The sequence below is a fragment of the Ovis canadensis genome, chromosome 13 (genome assembly GCF_042477335.2).
Source record: "Ovis canadensis isolate MfBH-ARS-UI-01 breed Bighorn chromosome 13, ARS-UI_OviCan_v2, whole genome shotgun sequence".
NCBI classification, from domain to species: domain Eukaryota; kingdom Metazoa; phylum Chordata; class Mammalia; order Artiodactyla; family Bovidae; genus Ovis; species Ovis canadensis.
In genome coordinates this window covers 86,321,149-86,348,911 of record NC_091257.1, presented here as the reverse complement: position 1 = coordinate 86,348,911, position 27,763 = coordinate 86,321,149, and the positions used below count along the sequence as shown (strand labels likewise).

The following is a 27,763-nucleotide window of genomic DNA, read 5'->3' as shown; positions in this document are numbered from 1 at the left end:
GCTTCAGCATCAGTCCTTCCAATGAGTATTCAGGACTGATTTCCTTTAGGATGGACTGGTTGGATCTCCTTGCAGTCCAAGGGACTCTCGAAAGTCTTCAACAGCACAGTTCAAAAGCATCAATTCTTCAGCGCTCAATTTTCTTTACAGTCCAACTCTCACATCCATACATGACTACTGGGAAAACCATAACTTTGGTAGCAGACCTTTGACAGCAAAGTAATGTCTGTTTTTTAATATGCTGTCTAGGTTGGTCATAGCTTTTTTCCCAAGGAGTAAGCATCTTTTAATTTCATGGCTGCACTCACCATCTGCAGTGATTTTGGAGCCCCCCAAAATAAAGTCTCTCACTGTTTCCATTGTTTCCCCGTCTATTTGCCATGAAGTGATGGGACTGGATGCCTTGATCTTAGTTTTTTGAATGTTGAATTTTAAGCCAGCTTTTTCACTCTCCTCTTTTACTTTCATCAAGAGTCTCTTTAGTTCTTCTTCACTTTCAGCCATAACAGTGGTATCATCTGAGTATCTGAGGTTATTGGTATTTCTCCCTGCATTGTTGATTCCAGCTTGTGCCTCATCCAGCCTGGCATGTCCATGATGTACTCTGCATATAAGTTAAGAAAGCAGGGTGGCAATACACAGCCTTGACATACTCCTTTCCTGGTTTAGAACCAGTTTGTTGTTCCATGTCCAGTTCTAACTGTTGCTTCCTGACCTACATACAGATTTCTCAGGAGGCAGGTAAGGTGGTCTGGTATTCCTATCTCCTGAAGAATTTTCCACAGTTTGTTCTGATCCACACAGTCAAAGGCTTTGGCATAATCAATAAAGCAGAAGTAGATGCTTTTTCTGGAATTCTCTTGCTTTGTTGATGACCTAGTGGATGTTGGCAATTTGATCTCTGGTTCCTCTATCTTTTCTAAATCCAGCCTGAACATTTGGAAGTTCACATTTCACGTACTGTTAAAGCCTAGCTTGGAGAATTTTGAGCATTACTTTGCTAGCGTATAATTAGTTATACCCCAATACAAAATAAAAAAGTTTTAAAACAAACAAACAAAAAATCACCAGGCATGAGAATCACTTGGAGAACTTGTTAAATGCAGATTCCTGGGTCCCAGACATTTTGATCAGTAGGCCTGAGATGGGCTTCTAAATCTGCATTTCTAACGAGCTCCCTGGTAATGGCTGATGCTATTTTGTCTACAGACCAAAAGTTTGGTAGCAGTATTCTTAAATACTGCTGTGATGCTATGTCCCTCCCCTTTAATGACCTGAAACTGCCCTCAAGATAAAACCCACGCACCTGAAGATTCACATAAAGGCTTCCGTGACCCGACCTCAAAACAGGACTGTCACAAATGGTTGTGTGGGTTGTGTACTGTACGACCAAGGAGATGGAACCCTCTACGTTACTTCCTCTATCTGTCAGGAGGACTATGACTAGACATTAAGAAAGGCCTATTTTTCCTTCTCACAAAGGCACTTTAAGCTCACTGAAGTGTACAGGGACTGAGGCTGAGGAGCGGTCACCATCTGCCCAGAGAAATGCCTTTTTCCAGGTTGCACAAAACCGGCCATAGGCCAATAGCCATCCTGCCCAGGAGCGTCTCTCTGGCCTCCTCTTCCTTCCCCCTCCTCTGTCTCCCATCACTGCCCACACCCTCCTCACACCCCTGCATCCATTTAACACCATCACACTCTATGAGGAAGACTTCGAGACACCAAAAGCCTCTAATACATGCTCCCAAGAACCACTTTCCCTTCCTTCAAAGCAGTAATCTCCATATACCTTTACAACTCCTTCTGGTGGTCATGGCTGCCTCCCACCAGGCTGGACTGTACCTTTCTGAAGACTCTCCAATACTCAGCACCAGGCCAAATCCAGAGCTCCATGAATATGTGTTATAGATTCTATCCTGCAGCTATAGGGATCTCATAGGTGCCAAAACCCAGCAGGCCACATTTTGTGGTGGTTTCTTAAACACTGTATTTTGAAATAATTCTAAATTTACCCAAAAAGTTGTGAAAAATAGTACTGAGAGTTCCTTACCTTTCACACTACTGCTCTGAATGTTAACATCTTCCCTAACTTTGGTATGTTTATCAAAACTGAGATTTCACATCTGTGCATTACTATTGACTGAACTTTGGATTTTTCTGTGACAGTTTATTAGTCTTCTCCTTGTCGTTATGATATTGACATTTTCAAAGAGTGATGATCAGTGCTCATTCTGGGTTAGTCTGATATTGTCTCATGAATGGATGGAGATTCTGGGGAGGACGGCCATGGAGGCTGTGTATGCATCTCATCACCTACAGGGAGCCTTCCATCTCAACATGACATATCATTGGCAGTGTTGACTTTGATCCCTTGGTTAAGCTCCTGTCTGCTCAATCCCTCTGCTTTAAAGCTACTATTTTTCCCCTTTCTATCATGAGTCAGTAGGTCCAGCCCACACTCAACGAGAGAGAAATTAGCCTCCACTTTCTGGAAGGAGAGATATCAAAGAACTTGTGGTCTTATTACATTTGGGGACTCAGTTCAGTTCAGTTGCTCAGTCATGTCCGACTCTTTGAGACCCCATGAATTGCAGCATACCAGGCCTCCCTGTCCATCACCAACTCCCGGAGTTCACTCAAACTCATGTCCATTGAGTCGGTGATGCCATCCAGCCATCTCATCCTCTGTCATCCTCTTCTCCTCCTGCCCCCAATCCCTCCCAGCATCAGAGTCTTTTCCAATCAGTCAACTCTTCACCTCAGTTGGCCAAAGTATTGGAGTTTCAGCTTTAGCATCATTCCGTCCAAAGAACACCCAGGGCTGATCTCCTTTAGAATGGACTGGTTGGATCTCCTTGCAGTCCAAGGGACTCTCAAGAGTCTTCTCCAACACCACAGTTCAAAAGCATCAATTCTTCGGCGCTCAGCCTTCTTCACAGTCCAACTCTCACATCCATACGTGATCACTGGAAAAACCATAGCCTTGACTAGATGGACCTTTGTTGGCAAAATGTCTCTGCTTTTGAATATACTATCTAGGTTGGTCATAACTTTCCTTCCAAGGAGTAAGTTTCTTTTAATTTCACGGCTACAATCACCATCTACAGTGACTTTGGAGCCCCAAAAAATAAAGTCTGACACTGTTTCCACTGTTTCCCCATCTATTTCCCATGAAGTGATGGGACAAGATGCCATGATCTTCATTTTCTGAGCGTTGAGCTTTAAGCCAACTTTTTCACTCTCCTCTTTCACTTTTATCAAGAGGCTTTTTAGCTCCTCTTCACTTTCTGCCATAAGGGTGGTGTCATCTGCATATCTGAGGTTATTGATATTTCTCCCAGCAATCTTGATTCTTGGCTTCTTCCAGCCCAGCATTTCTCATGATGTACTCTGCATATAAGTTAAATAAGCAGGGTGACAGTATACAGCCTTGAGGTACTCCTTTTCCTGTTTGGAACCAATCTGTTGTTCCATGATCAGTTTTAACCATTGCTTCCTGACCTGCATATAGGTTTCTCAAGAGGCAGGTCGGGTGGTCTGGTATTCCCATCTCTTTCAGAATTTTCCACAGTGTATTGTGATCCACACAGTCAAACGCTTTGGCATAGTCAGTAAAGCAGAAATAGATGTTTTTCTGGAACTCCCTTGGTTTTTCCATGATCCAGCGGATGTTGGCAATTTGATGTCTTGTTCCTCTGCCTTTTCTAAAACCAGCTTGAACATCTGGAAGTTCACGGTTCACGTATTGCTGAAACTTGGCTTGGAGAATTTTGAGCATTATTTTGCTAGTGTGTACTGCTGCTGCTGCTGCTAAGTCACTTCAGTCATGTCCGACTCTGTGTGACCCCATAGACGGCAGCCACCAGGCTCCCCCGTCCCTGGGAATCTCCAGGCAAGAACACTGGAGTGGGTTGCCATTTCCTTCTCCCTACTAGCATGTGAGATGAGTGCAGTTGTGTGGTAGTTTGAGCATTCTTTGGCATTGCCTTTTCTGGGATTGGAATGAAAACTGACCTTTCCCAGCCCTGTGGCCACTGCTGAGTTTTCCAAATTTGCTGGCATATTGAGTGCAGCACTTTCACAGCATTTGGGGAGAGATAACTGCTAATACAGGAGATGCAGGAGACATGGGTTTGATCTCTGGGTCAGGAAGATCCCCTAGAGAAGGAAATAGCAATCTGCTTCAGCATTCTTGCCTGGAAAACTCCATGGTAGAGGAGCCTGGCCAGCTGCAGTGCATGGGTTCGCAAAAAGTCAAACATGACTGAACATGCACACGAGGATATGCATTGGGCTTCCCTGATGGCTCAGTGGGTGAAGAATCCACCTGCAGTGCAGGAGACACAGGAGACTCAGATTCAATCCCCGGGTCAGGAAGATCCCCTGGACAAGGAAATGGCAACCCACTCCGGTATCCTTGCCTGAAAAATCCCATGGATGGAGGAGCCTGGCGGGCTACGATCCGAAGGGTCACAAAGAGTCGGACACGACTGAGTGACTAAGCATACACACAAGGCCATGCGGCTATTCCATTTCTCCTTGGTTTCACCCAGCAACTTTAGAACCCCACAGCGAATCTTGCCTTCAGCAGCTGTCGCCGTGATGTGCCAATGGTGAGTTTCCACTTCCTTCCAGCAGGCTGTTCTAGGACACCTTTCCCTGGCATGTGCCACGTTCACAGTTCTGCTTAATCGCCTTCATGCTTTAGGGCTCAGTTCCAGCATTCCCAGCCCTGGCTGCCCAATCAGATCTCTTGCTGCTACTGCTGCTAAGTCACTTCAGTCCTGTCTGACTCTGTGCGACCCCATAGACGGCAGCCCACCAGGCTCCCCTGTCCCTGGGATTCTCCAGGCAAGAACTCTGGAGTGGGTTGCCATTTCCTTCTCCAATGCGTGAAAGTGAAAAGTGAAAGTGAAGTCGCTCAGTCTTGTCTGACCCTCACCGACCCCATGGACTGCAGCCTTCCAACCTCCTCCACCCATGGGATTTCCAGGCAAGAGTACTGGAGTGGGGTGCCATTGCCTTCTCCAATCAGATCTCCTGGAGAACTTTAAACATGTACTGATTGCCAGGCTTTTGTCATCGAAACATTCGATTCAGTTGGTGTGCGCTGAGTGCAGGCCTTGGTGCTTTTTAAAGGTTCCAGGACATATGCGCTGGAGTCTGTGCTGAGGACCACTAGCCAACCCAGTGCTCTTGCAGCTTCTCTGGGAGGCTGCCCCACTGTCTTTGACAGAACTGGTTACTCCCATAAATGTGTTCCCAAAGACCTCAGTTTCCTATGGTACCCACCAGTGCCTCTGTGGGTCTTCAGAGTCAAAAACTGGGCCTTAGCCAGTGTTTCCCAAGAGCCCAGAGCAGAGTCCAGCACAGAATGGGTTATTGGTGAGCATCTGTTGATGGAGAGAATGATACAATCACAATGGAAGCAAAAGCAGGAACTGTCTACAAGATGTGGCAAGTTCCTGCCCACCTTCAACTGGGTTAGAAACCCAGGGACGCCAGTGCCTGTGTCAGTCATGATCATCTTTTCCACTGTTACTCTAGTCCTCAGCTTTCCAGGAAAAATAAGAGTCTCATGGCCAAGAAGTCACTGGCACCTATATTGCAGCCATCTGTGCATTCACTGTGATCTTCAGAAGGGACTTGTTCACATTTTGCCTTGGAACTGTCGGTAAGCCAAAGCATCAAGGCTATACTTCTAACAAGAGGAGATTACCTTGAACTGGCCTCCACTGGTACATTTGCCTTGGAAGTCACAAAGATGGCAAAGACCATGCCTGTAAACACTCAGAGTAGAATGCTGTGACTGGTGTTCCAAATGAGTTTGTTTTTTTTTTTTTCTCCAAACGAGTTTTATTTACAAAAACAGATGATGGGCCAAATTTGGCTCTCAAGCTTTACTTTTTCGGACTCTGGGCTGGAAGAAAAGGGAATCATCAGTGAAATAATTGCAGGGTTCAGTATAAAAGTAGTGGTTCAGAGGAGACCCATGTGACTCTGGGAACATCAAATAGGACCTGAGAGTCAAGGAAGGTGCTCATGGCAAGGGTCATTTTAGGTGAGAGCTGAGGGTGAGGAGTCATTAACGAAGTGAAGGGAAGGAAAAAAATCATCTGAGCTGACAGAATAGCTGATGCAAAAGCCCTGTGGCCAAAGAGACCATGGCTCTTTTCGGACACTGAAATAAGGCCTGGGATGCAAGCTAGGAAGGCCAGAGAGGCAAGTGCATGCCTCTCCAGAGAGCTGGAGAACCACTGGTAAGGATGTGGTCCTATCCCCAAACCTGTGGGAAACTGTTGCTCTTTTGATTCTAAGGCAGGGGTCCCCAACCTCCAGGATCTAATGCCTAGTGATGGTCTGAAGTGGAGCTGATACAATAATAACAGAAATAAGTGTAAGTGAAAGTCACTCAGTGGTGTCCAACTGCTTGCGACCCCATGGACTGTAGCCTGCCAGGTGCCTTCTGTCCATGGAATTCTTCAGGCAAGAACACTGGAATGGGTAGCCACTCCCTACTCCAGGGATCGAACCCAGGTCTCCTGCATTGCAGGCAGATTCTTTACTGTCTTCACTACAAGGGAAGCCCAGTGAAAAAGGATGATTCAAGCATATTACATTTATTGTGCAATAGAAATAAGTGAAAGTGTTAGTCACTCAGTCGTGTCCGACTGTTTGCAACCCCATGGACTGTAGCCTGCCAGGCTCCTCTGTCCATAGGATTCTCCAGGCAAGAATACTGGAGTGGGTTGCCATTTCTTTCTCCAGGGGATCTTCCTGACCCAGGGATTGAACCCGGGTCTCCCACATTTCAGGCAGATTCTTTACCGTCTGAGCCATCAGGAAAGTGCACAATAAATGTGATGCCCTTGAATTGTCCAGAAACCATTCCACCCCCTATACCCAGTGTGTGGAAAAATTGTCTTCCACAAAACCGGTGACTGGAGCCAAAAAGACAGGACCGCTGTTCTAAGGGGTGATGTGATTGAATTCTCTTTGGAAAGTTCTCACTCCAGCTTCTATCGGGCATCCCACTGAGAGCACCCAGACGAGAGAGACTAGGGTGGTCCAGAGCACTTTGTTGCAGCCAGAACCCCGCCCCCGGAGCCCAGGGCTGACATGTAGCTCAGCCCTCTTTCCCCACCACTTCCTTCTTTTATGTTTGCTATTCTAACAAATCTTCCTCTCCCTCTGCCTCCAAATGAGGAGTCACATTGCTGGATGCATTTTACAGTCCCAGCTCCATCCCATTCAATTTATCTCACCTTCCTCCTTTCCCTCCCCAGCCTGATCCCCCACTAACTTCGTAAAACTTGCAAGTTAAATTTTTCAAAGACCGGTTCTGACAAAGCAGAGGGAATTAGATTTGGCGAAACCCTTCATAAAAAATTGAAGACACGCTATATTAACATACATTGATTTATTCATAGTGTTTCATTACAAGTAAGTGAGGATCCTGTAATACCAGGAAAGGTGAGGAGAGCAGGCGAGCACGGTATATTATATTGACAGCCTGGCGGAAATTGAGTCGCTTTTGGATTGAATTTGGAGTGCAGGAAAGGAATTGGCTAGTAAATAAGGCATGAGTTTTACCACCCAGTGTCTGTATATCAATGTAGTTGCCACCAGCCCAGGCAGGGGATGGGGGCGGAATTTCAACAGGATGCTCCAGCACCCCGGGGTTCACAGCCACAGGCAAAACTATTCAAACATCTGCCTCCTTCTTCCACCAGGAAAAAATGGATTCCAGCTGCACACAGCTCTCCAGTCAACACAGGATTTTTGTCCATTCTCCCAAGGCTTCTCCCACCCCAGGTCTTGGCCCACTTAGTTTGCTCTGCCTAGAACCTAGAATGCTCCTTTCTCTGCTCTGACTCTTCATCATCCCCGGGTACTATTGATAGTTCAGTTTTCCCCTTAAGAGGCCGCCTTGAGCACTTTGTCTTAGTTTGACATTTCTCAGGAGCAGAGCCTGAGACAAGGATTTGAGCATGAACAGACTATTGAGGACTTTGGGAAACACTAGGAAGTGGGGAAGGAAGAGGAAGGTAGCCAAGGATGGGTGTGTTTTCCAGCCAGCTACCTATGGAGGCACATGGAGTGACATCCCTCAGGGAAATCCCCAGGGGTGCAGCAACAGTATCGAGAGAGAGGAGCCAGGAATGTATGTTTCAACTTCCATCAGTCCAGTCTCTGGGGGTGTAAATTACCTGGCTTGCTTCTGGGAAGGGCTGAAGTGGGTGGAGTTATCAGAGGGAATGCTGTGACCACGGGCCCCTGGGACCTGAGGGAGGGGTGCCCTGCCAGCTCTGCTTGCAAAGTGCCCGAATCCTTCAGTTCTGTGCACGGCTCCTCCTGGACTCACTGCACTCCAGGCAAAGTCTGGCCTCTCTCCTCAACCTGTGACATCAGTTGCCACACTGCTGCTGCTTCATAGCAGAGAGAGAGATTACCTCTTTCTCCAGATTGGTTGGTGTCCTAACCAGAAAGAGCCGACTACTAATTTCTTTTAACTATTTATTTATTTGGCTGCACTGAGTCTTGGTTGCAACATGTAGGATCTTTAGTAGCAGCTGAACTCTTAGTTGGGGTCTGTGGGATCTAGGTCCCTGACCAGGGTTCAAACCTGGGCCCTCTGTATTAGAAGCATGGGGTGTTAAGCCCTGGACCACCATAGAAGTTCCAGCTGCTTATTTTTGAAGCAAAGTTGGTATATTCCCTTTTCTGCCTGGCTTTGGCCTTCCTGACAAGCATGATACATTCCTGAGGGAAGACAGTGGTGCAAGGTGGCTGTGTTGTTAACTTACCTCATTCTGGAACAGAAGACCCTGAGGATAGGGCCTGACCAGTGTTCATTGCATTCATTTGCTACGGCCTGGCCACACAGAGTGCACGTCCTAGCGTACGGGAGTGTGTGGGGACTAGTTGTCACAGAGCAAGTGAGAGAGTGAGTGAACAGAATGAACGTATTCTTTGGTTACTTAAATTCGTTTTCAGGCCGGCAAGTGTGGTTTGAAATATAGAACACAGGTTTCAGAGTCCAACAAACCTGGGTTTATCTTTGGTCAGAGATAGGACACGGGATAACCTCGACAAGGCCTGATCTCTGGCCACATGGGATAGCCTCGTGAATCTCACACACATGATGTTGAGCAAAAGAAGCGGACACTGAAAAGTACAGCCCTGTACAATTCCATTTGTATAAAGTTCAAAGCCAGCCAGAGTTAGTCTGTGCTGCTAGAAGTCAGGGTAGAGGGTATTCTTGCAGGGGAGGGGGGATCAAAACGGAGATGTGAGGGGAAAACCTCGGGTCTGGTAATGTGTCTCTTGATTAGTTGCTGGTTACATGGTCCTGTCCAGTTAGTAAAACTTCATCTAGCTGTCTAGTTTTCTGAATATAAATTATGCTCCAGTAAAACACTTTTTAATAGAACAAACTAGATAAACCTGAGCTTCCCTGGTGACCCAGATAGTAAAAAATCTGCCTGTAATGCAGGAGACCTGGGTCTGATCCCTGGGTCAGAAAGATCCCCTGGAGGAGGGCATGGCAACCCACTCCAGTGTTCTTGACTGAAGAATCCCATGGACAGAGGAGCCTGGTGGGCTTCAGTCCATTGGGTCACAAAGAGTCGGACACGGCTGATCACACACACCCACAGTCCCCCACACCCCCAAGTAAACCAAAAGTTTGCTGCTTTAACAGCTGTGAAATTTAGAAATAAGATACTTAGAGTGTGATCCCTGGAGGCTGGTAAGGCAATACCAACTGTTTTGTTACTTTCACAGCAGCATAATATGCAGAAGCTGAGAGGGAGCACTGGGAAACTTTTTAGGGCTTTGACAATTGCATGTGTGGTCAATGGATGTGTCTCCTTGCACGTGCTGTAGAACTCACGTGATGAGTCATGTGTGATGTGGTCTTTGAATCATTATGGGTCTGCAGTGGATGAGGAAACAGAACTGGGTCTTCATCATAGATATTTCAAAAAGCACCGATTTAATGCAGATTGTTCCCATTGGAGCCTCAGTGTCTCCATCATTAAAATGAGAATGGATATCTTGATACCCCCAAGGTTTTCAGGGAAAACAAATGAGATAATACATGAGACACCAGCCAGCACCTTGTGGAGCAGGGGATGCGTCATGCATTTTTAACTAGCCTTCCAGATAATTCTTATCAGGACACTCTACGTGAACACTGCTCTACAGCCACACGGGCTTTCCCTTGTGGCTCAGCTGGTAAAGAATCCGCCTGCAATGCAGGAGACCTGGATTTGATCCCCGGGTTGGGAAGATCCCCTGGAGAAGGGAAAGGCAACTCACTCCAGTATTCTGGCCTGGAGAATTCCATGGACTTTATAGTCCATGGGGTTGCAAAAAGTCGGACATGACCAAGCAACTTTCACTGCAGCCACATTGTCCAGAGTGATGGCCCCAAGCAACACAGGGTCACCACACTTTTGAAATGTGGCTAGTTCAAGTGGAGATGTGCCATAGGGTAAAATATACACTCGATTTCTAAGACCTAGTATGAATAGTAGAGTAGAACATATTTCATTAAATTTTTATGTTGATTGCAGGTTTAAATAATAATATTTTACATCTACTGAGTTCAACCAAATAGATTATGAAAATTAATTTTACTTTATGGTCTTACTTCTTTATTTTTTCTGTAATAAGTGTGACCGTTAGAAAGTTGAGAGTTATGTATGTGGATTAAACTCTATTTCTACTAGACAGCAGTACTCCAGAGCACGGACAGTGAGTACTTGGAGGCTGGGATCTTCTGTAAGGTGGATGATAATGGCCGAACTCGTGAGCATGCTCGCCTGCCTTCTGCTTTCCTCCCCTTATGCTCCTCCAGGTGAGCTCCACTCAGCTTCCTGGGCAAGGCACTGATTGGTTTGTTTGCTGGCTTCTTGCACAGATCAACTACAAGGCCGTGGGCTCACTGGACCCGAGTGCTGACCTCTCCAGCCAGAGGGGCAAAGTGTTTAAGCTTCGGAATGAAACCCACCACCTCTTTGTGGGTCTGTACCCTGGAACCACCTACTCCTTCACCATCAAGGCCAGCACTGCGAAGGGCTTTGGACCGCCCGTCACCACCAGGATTGCCACCAAAATTTCAGGTATCTGACCTAGAAAGGGGAGAGGAAGAAAGGTGATGGTGTTGGTTTTTATCCACTCATAATATACCTGGGAGTGGAAAAGGGCGGAGCCGACCGTGACCCTGTGATCTTGGAGCAACAAGGACAGTGCAGTCCCGTGTGTGTCACTACCATCATCTCACGAAGAAAACCTAATCCAGGAGCTTCCTAAAATATGAAACACACATCAGTTACACTGGACCAGAGGGAATGCTGAGTGATTTACTAAATAGTTTACCTAGCACACAGTGGCATCAAATAGTACATTTCCCCCATACGATTTCATTTGTAAAAATGTGATTCATTTTCAAGAGTATTCCTTTTGGCAGTGCAGGGCACAGCACAGGTTCTCATGTAACCTCCAGTGAATGAGTGAATGAAAAAATAAGTGAATGACCAGAGCCAGAGCAACCCAAGATGTCACCTGCCATCAGCTGTAAGACCCTCTCCCCCACCAGACAGCTTCAGAGCAGAATTATCTCAGATGCGTGTCTACAGTTTACATTATTTCAGCATGCCCATGCAATTCTGGTCTGCATCCATACATATTTTGCATAGATACAGACCCCTGGTAGTTTTTGTAGCTTAATATTTCCGCATACCCTTAAACCATGAGCTTCTTCCATGTTGTTATACTGCTTTCATTACAATGTTCTGTCAAGTGGATGGACGTAATTTAATTAAACATTCCCCTGTGGTTGGCTGTATTTGGCGCCTCCATGTTTTTAATAAAATAATGCTTCAATGAACATGTTACTGAATAAAGTTTGATTTCTTGGCTTGGATTATGAATTTAGGATTAAATTCCAGAAATTGAAATACTGAATTAAAAGGGATGTAAGATTAATAGCTCTTAGTACAAATGGCTAAATTACCTTCTCAGGGGATTAGGTTTAGTGATGCTCCTATCAAAAGAGAGGGTCTCATGAAGGGAAAAAAAAAAAAAAAGATCAGAGCAAAGTTCATCACTGCTGTAATTTGTATTTGCATTTTATTTCTTTTAATTTTTAAATTGTATTTGCATTTTAAATGTGTTTAAGGTTGACTCTACATTCACACCTTTAAGTACTTATATTTCCTGCATTTATCTGTCTATATGGTGTGGAACTTTTTGATCCATGAGGGCTACCAGCCATATCATTGTTCCCCTCTCCAGACTCTTCTGCATCCTGAAGGAACCTACAGGAAGGTTGAAAGTCAGGGTCTTCTTTGCTGAAAGCCTCGGATGCCATGTGACTCATCCAATGCTTCCCCAGATAGCTCCCTCCTAGGCAACCTGGGTGTCTTGTGGGAGGTGATGGTGGGGTGCAGCTGGGACCTGTTCTCAGCTCCCTTCTCTCTGTTCTCTGTCCAGCTCCGTCAATGCCCGAATACGACACAGACACCCCACTGAATGAAACAGACACGACCATCACAGTGATGCTGAAGCCTGCTCAGTCTCGGGGAGCCCCTGTCAGGTGAGGAGGGGTCTTAGGCTGACGTTTTCCATTTTCTTTCTCTTCACCATGCGCACCTCCAGCTGAACATGCCACTGGCAATGCCTGTGGGCAAGACTGCCCAGGAGCAAAGCTTCCTGGAGGAAAAGGATCAGCAGCTTCAAGCCCAGTTCAGAGGGCCACTGAGCCAGGAGCCCTCTCTCCCCACCATGGAGTACTGGGACTGGCTTAGTGGGAAGGTGTGGATGGGGATCTGAAGAGGGCTGGGAGAGAACTTTCTGGAACAAGCCTATGGTAAATTTATTTAGTCAGGCCGGAGACCCCGGGAACACAGTATCCCGGTAAGATCACCTTTACTCGCCCATCTGCCATTAACAGACATGGAGACAGATGCACCAAATGATCAAAATGACCTGCTCAGAAATTTCAGAGAAGACACGACCTCTGCACTAGTCCCATTTATGGTCTTGGTGTTCCACAGGGGCCTTGAAGTCAGAGTCATACTACAGGTGTGTTAATAAGAGGCTGGAGTCCCGAGTGTATCTATAGCACAAGCAGTGAAGGCATCTCTGTAGCCAAGCTCACCCCAAGCAAGTCCATGGGCCTCCAGCTGTCAGGAGGGTGGGCACCTCTTCTAAATAAGCTGCCCTTTGTATTGTGGTGGCCAGAAAGTTCATCTGGGTTTTCCATAAGATGTTACTAGCTTTTGCTCAGAGCTCAAGGGACTACAGACCCTTGAAGCCAAGCAGTGTGTTTGGTGGAACAGCTTTCAAATTGGCTCAGTTCAGTTCAACAAGCATGCATGGAGTATTTTATATGCCAGGAATGGAGCAGAGTACAGGGGATAAAAGCAATTTGTTGATTCCTTCATTCGATGAACATTTCTTGAGCTCTCACCCAGTGCCAGGCACTGTTTAAGTGCTTGGAGCACGCCTGTGAATTAGCTGCAAATGACTCATGCTCTAAAGAAAGCTGGACTCTAGTTGGGGAGCCAGAAACATGAAAACTTAGTTACAGTACAATTCATGCTTGTGGAGATGCACATAGGAGCTCAGGGGACAGAAGTCCCAGAGCAGGTGACAGTGAGATGTATCTTTGTTGTTCAGTCACTAAGTCATGTCAGATTCTTTGTGACCCCGTGGACTGCAGCATGTTAGGCCTTCCTTTCCTGCACTTTCTCCCAGAGTTTGCTCAGACTCATGTCCATTGAGTCAGTGATGCCACCCAACCACCTCATCCTCTGTTGTCCCCTTCTCCTCCTGCCCTCAATCTTTCCCAGCATCAGAGTCTTTTCCAATGAGTCGGCTCTTTGTGTCAGGTGGCCAAAGGATTGGAACTTTAAGAGATATATCTTAAATGTTGTATGAGATTTAAGAGCAGTAAGATGGTCCAACATGAGTGAAGGCATGGAGTCAAGAGGGAGCCTGATGTCATGGGGAGCTACCAGGAGCAGTTATATTTGCTGTAGCATAAAGGTCAAGGCAGGAGTTGGGAGCTAATAGAGGGGGCACTGGAAAGCCACTGAATAGCCACATGCAGAGCCTCTTTTGTGATACCGGAGACTGGGAGATCAGCCAAGAAGGAGGCTATTGAGATGGTCTAGTTACCTGTTTTCCTCCCTAGTCCTGTTCCAGAAATTATGGACAGTGGAGCAAATAGAATCAGTTGCCAGCAATTTGAATTTTCTGCCTGTTCTGTGGACTTTGAACAGTGTCTGTCCTAAGTCAGGTGGGTCTTCAGGCCATCAAACAGGTATGTGTAGCATTTGTGAGAGTATAATTTTTGCCTTATATTCCGCACATCAGTTGTTCCAGGACTATCCTAGCTGTGATGAACCAGAGCAGATGGTGGCTTTTTAACATCAGATAAGAATTACCGTACTGTTACTGTAGATTACTGAACTGCTATGTTTCTTCCTGTTATTCTCAAACAACATTGTGATTATTTTTCCTCTATGCACTAAGATTGGACTTCCCCATGGCTCAGATGGTAACAAATCCATCTGCAATACAGGAGACCTGGGTTCAATCCCTGGGTCAGGAATATCTCTTGGAGAAGGAAATGGCAACCCACTCCAGTATTCTTACCTGGAGAATTCCATAGACAGAGGAGCCTGGTGGGCTTCAGTCCATGGGGTTGCAAAGAGTCGGATATGACAGAGGGACTAATACTTTCACTTTCATGCACTGAGATATTATTAAACTTTAGCTCAGTTGCTCAGTCGTGTCTGACTCTTTGCGACCCCATGAATCGCAGCACACCAGGCCTCCCTGTCCATCACCAACTCCCAGAGTTCACTCAGACTCACGGCCATCGAGTCAGTGATGCCATCCAGCCATCTCATCCTCTGTCGTCCCCTTCTCCTCCTGCCCCCAATCCCTCCCAGCATCAGAGTCTTTTCCAATGTGTCAACTCTTCGCATGAGGTGGCCAAAGTACTGGAGTTTCAGCTTTCGCATCATTCCTTCCAAAGAACACTCAGGACTGATCTCCTTTAAATGGACTGGTTGGATCTCCTTGCAGTCCAAGGGACTCTCGAGTCTTCTCCAACACCACAGTTCAAAAGCATCAATTCTTTGGTGCTCAGCTTTCTTCACAAACTCTCACATCCATACATGACCACAGGAAAAACCATAGCCTTGACTAGACGGACCTTTGTTGGCAAAGTAATGTCTCTGCTTTTCAGTCTTACTAAACTGGTTCATCCAATAAATTAGGGTGAACCTCATTGGTTCATTGATCCCTAATGTGGGACCATTAGGTCCCATATGTGCTAAGTCACTTCAGTCGCGTCCAGCTGTTTGCACCCTTATGGACCATAGCCTGCCAGGCTCTTCTGTCCATGGGATTCTCCAGGCAAGCATACTAGAGTAGGTTCTAGTATCTTTGCGATCTCCAGGGGATCTTTGCAACCCAGAGATTGAACCCACATCTCACGTCTCCTATTTTGCGGGCAGATCTTTACCATTGAGCTACTAGGGAAGCCCTTGGGAGCCCACATTTTCAAGTTGAAAGAGCTGGCTAGCTTCCATTTGATGAGCACCCACTGGCTGTGTGCCTATCTCTATAGATAAACTGTCTGCCTCCTCACAGCATTGCAGTTGTAGCTTCCCCATTTTGCAGATATGGAAACTGAGATACACAGAAACTAAGTGCATGGACCCAGCCGTGAAACACCTAAGTGGTGCAGGCAGACTTTAAACCCAATTCAGCCACCCCTAAGCCAGTACTCACATCAGTCTAGCCATACCACCTCCCTAGGAGAAAAGTCATACGTGATATATTTTGGTGACATTTCCATTGGGAAAAAAATTAAAATAAATGTCACTGCTCAGAGGGCAATGCCTGTTGTCTGGAAAAGTCTGGCTGCTTTTCTTCTTAAGCTCTAGATTACTGAGGGTGGCCCAACACTCATTTTCTGGAATTATTTTCAGACTCTTGCTTGGGCATTTGCCAAGAAGGGAAGAGACTAATCAGTGCCAGCCAGCAAGGCTTTCAGGACAACCATGTGACAGCAGAAGCAATATCACATAGAAGTCAACTACCTTAATCCTGTGTCACCGTGAACTCGGTACTAGAATGCCCCTGTGGGAGGCGGTCGACCATTAAATCATTTAACAAATATTTTTTGAGCAGGAACTGAGCTAAGCCCTGAAGATATAGCAGGAAACAAGACAGACACATGCCTGTCCTCTAGAGTCTTTGTTGCTGTTCAGTCACTAAGTCATGTCTGACTCTTGTGACCCCATGGACTGCAGCACACCAGGCTTCCCGGTCCTTCACCATCTCCCGGAGTTTGCTCAAACTCATGTCCATTGAGTCAGTGATGCCATCCAACCATCTCATCTCCTGTCACTCCCTTCTCCTCCCACCCTCAATTTCTCCCAGCATCAGGGTCTTTTCCCAATTAGTTCTTCACATCAGGTGGCCAAAGTAATGGAGCTTCAGCTTCAGCATCAGTCCTTCCAATGAATATTCAGGACTGATTTCCTTTAAGATGGACTGGTTTGATCTCCTTGCTGTCCAAGGGGCTTTCAAGATTCTCCTCTCGAACCACAATTCAAAAGCATCAGTTCTTTGGCACTCAGCCTTCTTTATGGCCCAGCTCTCATATCTGTACATGACTACTGGAAAAACCATAGCATTGACTAGATGGACCTTTGTCAGCAAAGTGATATCTCAACTTTTTAATACACTGTCTAGGTTTGTTATAGCTTGAGTCTTACCATCCGTTGAATATGCATGTGAATGGGGCAGGGAGGGGGGTGCATTAAGGAAGAAAGGAAACAGAATAATGAAACCAGCAAAGCAAGATAACATGAAGCCAGTAGGGACAGTGACTATATTGGTTGAGAGAAGGAGTAGTCAGGCTGGAGAGATGAGCGCAAACCAGGAAGTGGACCAGCATGGAGTCCTGCAGGCTAGGAGAAGCAGGAGCCTTGAGAAAACAGCCAAGGCAATCTGTGACCCCTGGACACAAAGAGCTCTCTAGATGCACTGGGTCAAGGATGCCCGGAATCGTGTTTTATATTAATAGCGAATAGTGCCTGTAACTCTGTCGTAGCATCTGATTGTCACTTAGCCAGTGAGTAAGCTGTGTGCGAAATGCCATTTCCATTTCAGAGGAGAAGCTAAAGACTAAGATATTAAGTGACTGGCCCAAGGTCATGGACCTAGCTTCCTGCCTCTGAGTTCATTGCTCCACCAGGAAGTTCTGAGTTCCCCCTAGCTGGGATGTCAGGTGATGACAGGGTGACCTTCTGGTGGGGTTGCTGTGGAGTGAACCTCCACCAACTAGGGAGTGAGGGGTGGACAAGACAGTTCTGATTGTGTGGGCCCAACCTGTAATTGATGAAGCCCAGCATGACTCTGGAGAGCCTTCCTGTTCTCCAGCAGACTCATACCTGAGCCTCAGCTTCCAGGCGACCCCCAGGTAGGCTGTTCTTCCTCCTCCTGCCACTGATGCTTTTATCCTGGCTGAGCCAAACTCCAGCCCCTGGTGAAATGCCTGCTGCCCCATGCGTGAAGCCACACGGCTCTGACTCTGTCTGGTAGGACTGAGCGTGGCAGGGTAGGGGACGCTGATCGGGAAAGGAAGGATGGCCGCTGGGGCTCCCGCACCCTCATCCCTCCAGCCAAACCACCTTGGCAGCCTTGGCCTATTTTTCTAACACTCCGCAATGGAGATTTATTGCTTTTGCATTGCTTTCCCCAGGCCTTCAAAGATTTATTGGTTTTTAAGTGACAGAATCCCAGAATTGCTTAAAAGATCAATCAAATAGTGACTAGAATCTAATATTCAGTTCCAGCTCACACACGCCAAGCCTTCTTCCCTCACGCCCCGCCTGTCATGCTGATATATCTGTAGTAACCTTCATGAGAAAGTAACTTGGCCGTGAATTAATCACCCATAATGCAGTCCCGGAAGGGATGCCCAGGGCTGAGCCCCTGGTTCTGGAGCAGACCCTCCCCTGGATCCCCAGCTGGCTTCCTGAGAGCTGTCCTCCACACTCTCACCCTACACTATCTCCTTCCTGTCCCGTCATTCCCTGGGACCCACCCACTCAGCTTCTGCATCAGCTTTTTTTGGAACTTCCCTGACCGGGGATCAAACCCACACACCCACTGCAGTGGAAGCGTGGAGTCTTAGCCACTGGCCTGCCAGGAATCAGCTTCGGGATTAGCTCTTTCTCCTCCCTCTGCCACTGTCCACCCTGCTCTCCTGACCTGCCAGGGTGGCTTTCTGGTCTGCCTGTCATAAGTTCCTCTTTCTTCAGTCCATCCCCTGCAGGATTTCTGAACTGGTCCTTTAGAAAGCACAAATTTCCTGCTTAAAAGTCTTAAATGGGTCACTGGCTTCCTACCACATTAAGTTCAAGCTTCTTAGTACAGAATTCAAGACCCATTCAAATCTGTTTCTAACCTTCTTGTCTGGCTCTGTTTCCTCTTACCCTGTCCCTTTAATGGGCTTTACTCAACCATGCCATGTATGCTTCCTTCATTATTCTTTCATGAGCTTTTAATTATGTTATACATTTGTTTGTATATTTTATTTGGTTTTCTTTCTTATAGGCCCCTCACTTGACTGTGAGCTCCAGGAAGCCAAGAAGTTTGACACTAATAGATCCCTTCCTGGAACAGGGTCTTCCTTTAGTAGGTACTCCAAAAAAGAGAGAGAGGGAGAAAGGGTTGGGAGGGTGGGGTGTGGATAAAGACAGAAAAAGAAAGAAAAGAAGGTTAAATTCAGCAGCTCGGATGGTAGCTGGCAGAGGCAGGGTACTGGGACGGTAGAGACGCGCTTCACAGGCCCTGCTTTTACCTGTCTGCTTGTGTGCGAGGGCACAGTCCAGTACAGCTGCCTGCGGTGACCCAGATGCCCTGTGCTTACTGTCTGATGGACACCACTAGCTACACGTGACTATTAAGCACTTGAAATAGGACTAGTGAAACCAAGGAACTGATTTTTTTTTTAATTTTATTTGAATTAAAGAGTCATACACGCTGCCATTTGGACGTGCCGCTCTATAGGGAAGACACAGAGAAAAAGAATGCAGATGAGCCTGTGTATCTGGTCAGCGGTTTCCATGAGAGTTCAGAGCAGAGCCTTCCATCATGGGCTCCGTGAGCTCAGTTGAGAGGAAGGCTTCTTGGAGGCTGTGTTGCCTGAGAACTGCCAGATGAGGGGGAATTTGACTCAGGAGGAATGGTGTGTATAGGAGCTGAGTTAGAGCAGATGCACGTTAAGTTCAGGGAACGTTGGGCCAGCGCACAGAGATGGAGAATGAGGCAAAGAAGTGGGCAAGAGCCAGGTAAGGCCTTCGTTTGGGGTTTAGACTTTGGCTAAAGGATATGGGGAACACTGGCAGGAAGATGCTCAAGTTTTTGTCCTTCTCTAAGCAGTCAAGCCCTTGTCTGTTCCATTGTCTCTGCGGATCACGGCATCCTCCACCTCCCCAACACCCAGGTCAAGTCTGCCGCATCCAGGACCATCTTGCGTCCTGCGGTGGGATGTACCAGCCCCACCTTGGGTTCACATGCTGCCTGGCCCCTCCTCAGTCAAGGACTTGCATTTTCAGTCTCTACCAGCCTGTGACCTCTTTGGGGGCAGAAACTGGGTCCCACAGGCTCAACCCTGAGATCTCCCTACCACAGCTGACATCCCAGATGGAGACACTGGTGCAGCAGAAGCTCCTGGAATCAGATCCCCTCATGCGATTGACTTATTTCATGGCTTAGGGTCAGATTCTGAATTTTTCTGATTCAAGCTGCTTGTAGGTAAAATGAAAATACCCATATCACAGATTGTTTTAAAGGTCAAATAAGCTAAAGTGCATAAAGTGCCATTGGTAGTTGTTCAGTTTGCTCCTGGGGTTGACCCGGCTATTGAGACAAGTGGTGGCTGCCTGCCCTGGGTCGGCCATGGCAGGATTATTCTCTGAGCCCTGCTACAGTTGATAGCTGTTTGCTGGATGCCCTCTAACACTGTATCAGATTCACTGCAGGCTTGTGCTGGTGGGCCTGTGACATGTCAGGGAGCATGCAGTGGTCTCCAAAGGTGTCACAAAATCCTCAAAATGATTCTCAAAAATGGATTCTCAGTTTTGAGCGCCTTTCAGAAACACCAAATCAATCAGACAGGGCTAGGAGATCTCAACTACTGAAGGGCCAGCAAAACAAGGGCCAAGAGCAGTGCCCTCAACTTGGAGGTGATACCACTCAGTGTTGTGAAATCAAAGCGAACAGATCCACAGCTCTCTCAGGAAGGGGTGTAGGGGCCCCTGACCTGAAAAGTATAAGTGCTAGTCACTCAGCTGTGTCTTGACATTTTTCAAACCCATGGACTGTAGCCACCGGCCTTCTCTGTCCGTGGAATTCTCCAGGCAAAAGTACTGGAGTATTCTTGCCATTTCCTTCTCCAGGGGATCTTTCCAACCCAGGGATCAAATCCATGTCTCCTTCATTGCAGGCAGAGTCTTTACCATCTGAGCCACCAGGGAAGCATGAGCAGAGACCTTATAAATACTAGGATCAGAATGGGGACACGGAGTCAAAAACCATGCAGGAGAGATGAGACCAGATCCTGGGAGATGAATGGGGTTTATCTGTTAACTCATCTGCTTATCAATTCATCGACTAATCAAGCAATAATCGTCTACTTTGAATTTCAGCAAAAAACCACATGCCAGACCCTGTGCTGAGCACCAGAGACCCAGAAATGAGCAAAACAGGCCCACCAACTGCTGACATCCTAAGCCCAGATACAACTCTGAACAGTGCCACTGACACCCACAACAGACTGTTATCAGCTGTAGCTGAGTCTTACAGGGTCCATGTCACCTCACCATCCCACCTCTGATTTCAGCTGACTGAGGTGGATAGTTCATGCAGAGTTATAGGATCCCATCTCCAGCATCAACACCCACCCTTTCGTTGACATCCAAATGTGGCAAAATGCCACAGTTCCTTCTCCAGAGTCCCATGGATCTGGTATAGTCTGAGCAAGCAGGTTCAGCTCAGGAATGCAAGTGATTTAATGCTACTGATGCCTCAAGCTACAACTTCTGAAGTTCTGTGCTCCTTAGAGCTCGGTAACAAGAGAAGCCACCTCAGTGAGAAGCCCATGCACTGCAACTACAAAGAGCCAGTGCAGCCAAAGAAATAAAAACAAAGGTGACGGAGATGCAGTTGTTGAGGAGGTAGAATGGGTGAGCCTTGGCGATGACTTCTCTCTGGGGCAGGGGATGGGTATGAAGAAAAAGACACTGTCCAGGATGGCTCCCAGGTCTCTGGACTGGTTAAATGGATGCATCACGGTGCCATTCTCTGAGCTGAGGAACGCAGAGGGAGGGAAAGATCTGTGAGGGGCCTGAATGGGGGAGTCAGAAACCACTTGGGCAAGGACAGGCTGGGGCCTGAGGCATGGTCCAGGCAACCTTGGAGGGGCCTGGACCAATTGGGGAACTTGTGGCTCACTTTCCTGGGCTACTTGAGGCATAGTGCCCAGAGAGTAGGGCTCTAGCTTGGAGGGTCAGAAGTATGACACACTGGATGCTGGGAGACAGTGTAATGTGGCCAATGACTTCTAAGGTCATTGCAAGTTCTCTCCACTGCCTGCTGAGAACCCATAATCCAGCTGCCTTTGACAGGTACAGCTACTTAAGACCAGAGATTCTGAAGTACACACTGATGAGCTACAGGGCGAACAGGAGTTCCAGTCAGCTTTTAAAGAAGGAAGGTGATTTATTGAGAAGTAAAGGAAACAACTGCCAAATTTCCTCTAGGATTCCTTTAAAAACTGTGAAGCCCAGAGTGGGATCACATGAAGCAACCACAGGAGGGTTTTGCCAGTCTATGGAGCTGCAGTGAGCAACACTGGCCTCATTACCATCTGATTCTCAGATAGCAGCATGCGATGGCATCCTATTAGGGAGAGGAAATGAAAATTTGGAGGATTTGTTAACATGGGGCAGCCTGAGGACTTCACGAGTCCCTGTCCACATTGGTAGAGATGAGAAACCACAGTTACATTTAGACGCTCTTTCTCTAAACATCTTCTGCTTCACTGAGCTCCCTGCTCTCTGGGCCGCCTCTGCCAGGGCCTGGAGATGAGGAGTGCTACGTATGATGTGGGGGGATGGGAAAGAAGCATTCCCCCACAAAGCTGTGAGATTGAGTTCTGCACATAATACCACTTGTTGTCAAGTCTCACAGCCTGCTGGGATTTCATCACACCAGATTGGGAAAGAGCAGGAGCCACATACAAGAAGCAACAGCCAGAAATAAGGAAAAATGAGATAAATGCTGCTGCAGAGCTATTTCCGATGGGGCTGTCCCACACTCTGAATATGACGGCTAATGGAACATGGAACTGTGATTAAATAGACTTGTAACAACTACTAGTGAAACCACCAAGGAGGCTCTGAGTGTAACCCAGAGCTGCACTCAGAACAGTCATCCAGGAAAACAAAAGGGACAAAAAGGTGCAACTCGAATAGCTGAGGTGGGTTTGCATTCACCTTAGTGCGTCCTGATTGCATCGCAGCTCTTCTTTGATCAGCTCCTCCCTTGCCCACCTTCCCCTACCCACCTCCCAACCCCCGAACGACCCAGCTTACCAAGAATGAATTGGCTCTGGTGTTACAGGGTTCTGGATCAATTTCCTCAGGCTCAAACCAAAGAGGGAAGACAGGTGTTTTAGGAGGAATATTTTAAATGGAGCAGGAGCAGTTGCTGGAACATGAAGCACGAAGGAGTGTTCTATTTTGGACCGTCTGCCATCTGGAGAGATGGAAGCAGAGACTGTTACTGGCGTGAGGGAAAGGAGAGTGTGGTTGTCATGTTCACCTCCTACCACAGGCACTATTTAAATTCCCCCAGAACTGGAGTGCTGGAGAGGCCTCGGAGCAGGGGGCTTAGATTTGGGAATCATTAACATCCAGGTGATATTTAAAGCATGGGAGGAGTGGAGAGCTTATCTAGGGAGACTGTAGACTGTAAGAAATGAGGAACAAGACAGAACTCTGTGAAACTCATCAGGTACCACCCTGGAGATGGTGAAGGACTGGTCAAACACGTAGAAGAAAACCCAGAGCAGAGTTAAAACATGAAAGCCAAAGGAAGACTGATTTAAAGAAAAGAGACGATTGACATTGTATGATTTGATTTTCTCTAAGTCACAGAGGTTTCCAGTCATTTTGGCACCAGGAACGGGCTTCATGGAAGACAGTTTTTCCATGGACCAGTAAGGTGGGATGGTTTGGGGATGATGTGAATGTCATGTGCGTTACAGTCACTGTGCACTTTATTTCTGTTATTGGTTTATCAGTCCCATTTCAGATCATCAGACATTAGATCGTGGAGATTGGGGACCCCTACTCTAAGAGGTCTAGTCAGTTTTTACAGTAGAAAAAGAAGAAAGACGCATAGCTTGACCCAGGACCATGGGAAAAGGAAGATGATGATATCAACAAAAGTGCTTAAAAGTGGACCATATGGTACAGGCTTGATTAAAAATGCCTATGCAGGTAGATGTGCAAATAATGAAAGTACTGACTGCCAGATGACCTCAATACCATTGAGAATCTGTGCAGAGGGTCCAAAGCTGGGAGAGGCTGGAAAGACAAGAAGTGATATTTAGATTGACATATACATGGGAAATAGATGGGGAAACAGTGGAAACAGTGTCAGACTTTATTTTTGGGGGCTCCAAAAATCACTGCAGATGGTGACTGCAGCCATGAAATTAAAAGGCGCTTACTCTTTGGAAGAAAAGTTATGACCAACCTAGATAACATATTCAAAAGCAGAGACATTACTTTGCTGACTAAGGTCCGTCTAGTCAAGGCTATGGTTTTTCCAGTGGTCATGTATGGATGTGAGAGTTGGACTGTGAAGAAGGCTGAGTGCCAAAGAATTGATGCGTTTGAACTGTGGTGTTGGAGAAGACTCTTGAGAGTCCCTTGGACTGCAAGGAGATCCAACCAGTCCATTCTGAAGGACATCAGCCCTGGGATTTCTTCAGAAGGAATGATGCTAAAGCTGAAACTCCAGTACTTTGGCCACCTCACGAGAAGAGTTGACTCATTGGAAAAGACCCTGATGCTGGGAGGGATTGGGGGCAGGAGGAGAAGGGGACGACAGAGGATGAGATGGCTGGATGGCATCACGGACTCGATGGACGTGGGTCTGAGTGAACTCCGGGAGATGGTGATGGACAGGGAGGCCTGGAGTGCTGCGATTCATAGGGTCGCAAAGAGTCGGACACGACTGAGCAACTGAACTGAACTGATATGCACTGCTATATGTAAAATAGGTAGCTAATAAGGACCTACTGTGTGGAGTAGGAAAACTCTACTCAACACTCTATAATGGCCTAGATGGGAAAAGATTCTAAAAAAGAGTGGATATATGGATATTTATAACAGATTCATCACTGAGTCAATGGACATGAGTTTGCGCAAGCTCCAAGAGATGGTGAAGAACAGGGAAGCCTGGTGTGCTGCAGTCCTTGGGGTCTCAAAGAGTCAGATATGACTGAACGACAACAATTTCACCTTGCTGTACACCTGAAACTAACACAACATAGTAAATCAACTATACTCCAATAATTTTTTTAAAGAATTGATATTTAGAGAATAAGATAATTGAAGTTTCAATAATGGAACCCTGCTGTGGGATGAAGTGGCTTTGAGTCTGACCATTGGTAGTCAAATTAGATAGATGGTAATGGATTCAAGGTGAAGCCGAGTATTTTCAAGAACAGAGAGATCAGGCTATGGAGGGCACAGCTATCTAAGTAGATACAGTTTTTATGATGCTAAACCTCCCACCCAGGGGAACTGGTGAGACCCTTCCTAAGAGCAGAAGTGACTCTGCATGCTGCCTTCTCCTGGGTCTCACTTGTCCTCCAGCCTGTTTTCTGCTGACCTTCACTTCTCACTGTCCTGGTCCCTGTGACAGTTGGCACCACTGATTTGTCTCAGACTTTGCACAGCTGATGAGTGATGGCTATCAGTTTCTCTACCTGCAGTCACCCAAAGGTCAGACTTTCAAGTCAGCCTCCATCAGGTGCCTCTCTATAGTCCCATCCCCTGATGCTCTTCTGAGCTAGTGTGTGGATCTGTGCCATGTTAGAATCCAAGGAGGTTTTCTCTCATCCCCAAAGCTTTCTTCTCAGTACTTGTCCTGCTGCCTGCAGCTGCTCAGAGTTGCCTCCTCTTGGCAGCAGTAAGAGGGGTGATCCTGAAAGCCCTGGCTTTTTAGTAGGACCGGAACTATTTAAAGGTTAGAGTCTCCACCATGAGGTAGAAGAAATTTGTACTTATCCCCTTTCACAGTGCAGCCCATCCTTTCCTTGCCTGGCTGCTGGGGGTTTGCTGTTGAGCGCATTTCCACTTGGGTGTAGGCTCACTAAGCAATTTATAAAGGTTATAAATGTATTAAGTAAATATTCTTGGCCAGAGCAGGGAGTAGCAGTAGCACAAGGAGGAATCAAGGGCCAGGGTTCCGACCTACCCAGCCCAGCACCATAGCCAAAGCTCCATGAGGCTATTGAAATTTAAATTAGTTCAAAGTAAATTAAAACTTCAGTTAGTTGCACTATCCGCATTTCAAGTCCTTAGTAGCCAGATGTGGCTAGCAGCTATCGTATTGAGCAGCATTTCCATCATCACAGAAAAATTCTCTTTGACTGCATTGCTGTAGACTCTGGGAGAGCTGGTAAAAATAGGTCAGGGCCCATATTTGGTTTCAGACAGACTATTATATTAATGTAGGTATTTGAGACCATTGGTAAAGGCCAGGAATCCTGTCATAAGAAATACAAAATAGAATGGGGGCTTAGAAGGCAGAAAATATGTCTCCCCAAAAGCCAGAGGGGACCTTTGACTGGGCTTACTTATGACCCTGATCTATTAAACTGGACTTCCCAAATTCCACTGCATCACTCTTGCCTGGGAATAAAGTCTGGGGAATGGTTTAAGCCCAGAGTTTTCAAACTTTATTGACTAGAAGACTCACCTGGAGAGCTGGTAAATATTAAGATCCTTGCCCATCCCTAGTGGCTCAGTAGGTAAAAGCGTCTGCCTACAATGCGGGAGACCTGGGTTTGATCCCTGGGTCTGGAAGATCCCCTGGAGAAGGAAATGGCAACCCACTCCAGTACTCTTGCCTGGAAAATCCCATGGACTGAGAAGCCTGGTAGGCTACAGTCCATGGGGTCGCAAAGAGTCGGACACGACTGAGCGACTTCCCCTTCCCCTTTTGCCCATCCCTAGTGGTAATTAAATTAGACCTGAGAATCAGTATTTTGAACAAGCTCCCCAGTGATGATGATTCTGCTGGTCGTGAACCACAACTTGAGTACCATCGGTTTAGCCTCTAGGTAGCCCCGGGTATGGAGAAAAGGGACTGTACAGGAAACCAAATACTTTATCCTCTGGTACCAGTATTTGTTCATTGTGATAATACAAAGAAGCAGTTGTTTTGCATTTTACTATAGAGTTGCCCCTGTGGGTTTTACAGCTTTTGGAACACTTATGTCCCTTTTGGTGTATGTTTCAGCATGAACATAATCAGTTTTTGCTTATAAGAGCTGAACTAGGATTTCTACCGGCTTACTTCTCAATCCCTGTCCACCAGGGGCTCAAAACACACCCCTGTTTTCTTATGATGATGACAATGACTGGTGTCTGAAATACATGTTGTGTTGTTGCATGCTGATAGCATATCTGAATGTATCACTTGTGTACAGACATTGGGGCTTAGGTAGAAAATGGTTGTTGGGTAAGACTGAGCATCAGTATCAGAACAAATCTGTATTCTTTCTCAGAAGGCTAGAGCAGCCTGGGAGAAACAAATCCATTTCCAACTTTCACTCTATAAAAAGTTCCATATTTTCTTAGATCAGACAAAATATATTGAATGCCAAAATGCTGCAGCAATACGGACGCGTCCCTCAGCTGGGTTGGAATCTGTATGCATTGTCCCCCCGGGCCAGTTTTGATTATGTTCTTTTTCCTTTTATTGCAGTCAGCAAATCTGAATTTGCTATTGTGGGGAGAGCAAGAAGAAGAGGAAAAAAATGAAGGTTTTTAACCTTCAGAAAGTTCAGAGGTTCAGTCTGAATAAGCACAAAAACTTTTCAGTGTGCTTCTGAATTCCTTGAATTTGCAGAACTGCTCAGAATCCCAAGAGAACTACCTTGCACATAGAATCTAGGCCCCGCTTTGTAGCTAAAAGGCAGAGCTGCAGTTATGAGAGAGGAGCAGAATTAGGGAAAGAGGTAAGAAGAATCAGAGAGGGGAAAAAAAAAAAAAGAGTTTGGTCCCCATCCAGGCTAAGTTTCAGCCTATTCAGTTTCTTCAATTCAAAGCCATCTGCTTCCCACGACTCTCAGATAACGTCTCCCCTGCCAGGACACCCTGTTCCTGCTTAATTGAAATTAGTTTCCAAGAATAGTTGTCCAATGCAGTTTCCAGTGGGGGGACTGTTTTGAAAGTCACAATAGGAGTCGAAGCTTTGGGATGCAGATGTCCACACATGAGCCAGATGTTTGAAAGGCATCACATGGTCTACAACAGCCTTCACATTTCCAAAGCCAGGAGTTTTCTCAGTGGCCTCTGCCACTCGCAAATGGCTCCTTTGAAACTGCCACCATCTCTCCATCAGGGACCTGTAA

The 27,763-nt window shown here is 46.6% G+C and overlaps 1 protein-coding gene across 8 annotated transcripts in view; it reads left to right on the top strand.

Annotated features, from left to right (window-relative positions):
• The window catches only part of PTPRT (protein tyrosine phosphatase receptor type T), a 1,160,687-nt gene that overhangs the window by 866,200 nt on the left and 266,724 nt on the right, over window positions 1-27,763 (top strand). For all 8 annotated transcript variants that reach the window (XM_069548590.1, XM_069548586.1, XM_069548589.1 and 5 more), the window contains exons 10-11: window positions 10,931-11,132; window positions 12,505-12,607. In XM_069548590.1, the coding sequence (XP_069404691.1) occupies window positions 10,931-11,132; window positions 12,505-12,607 (305 nt within the window). The remainder of the gene's footprint in view (window positions 1-10,930; window positions 11,133-12,504; window positions 12,608-27,763) is intronic.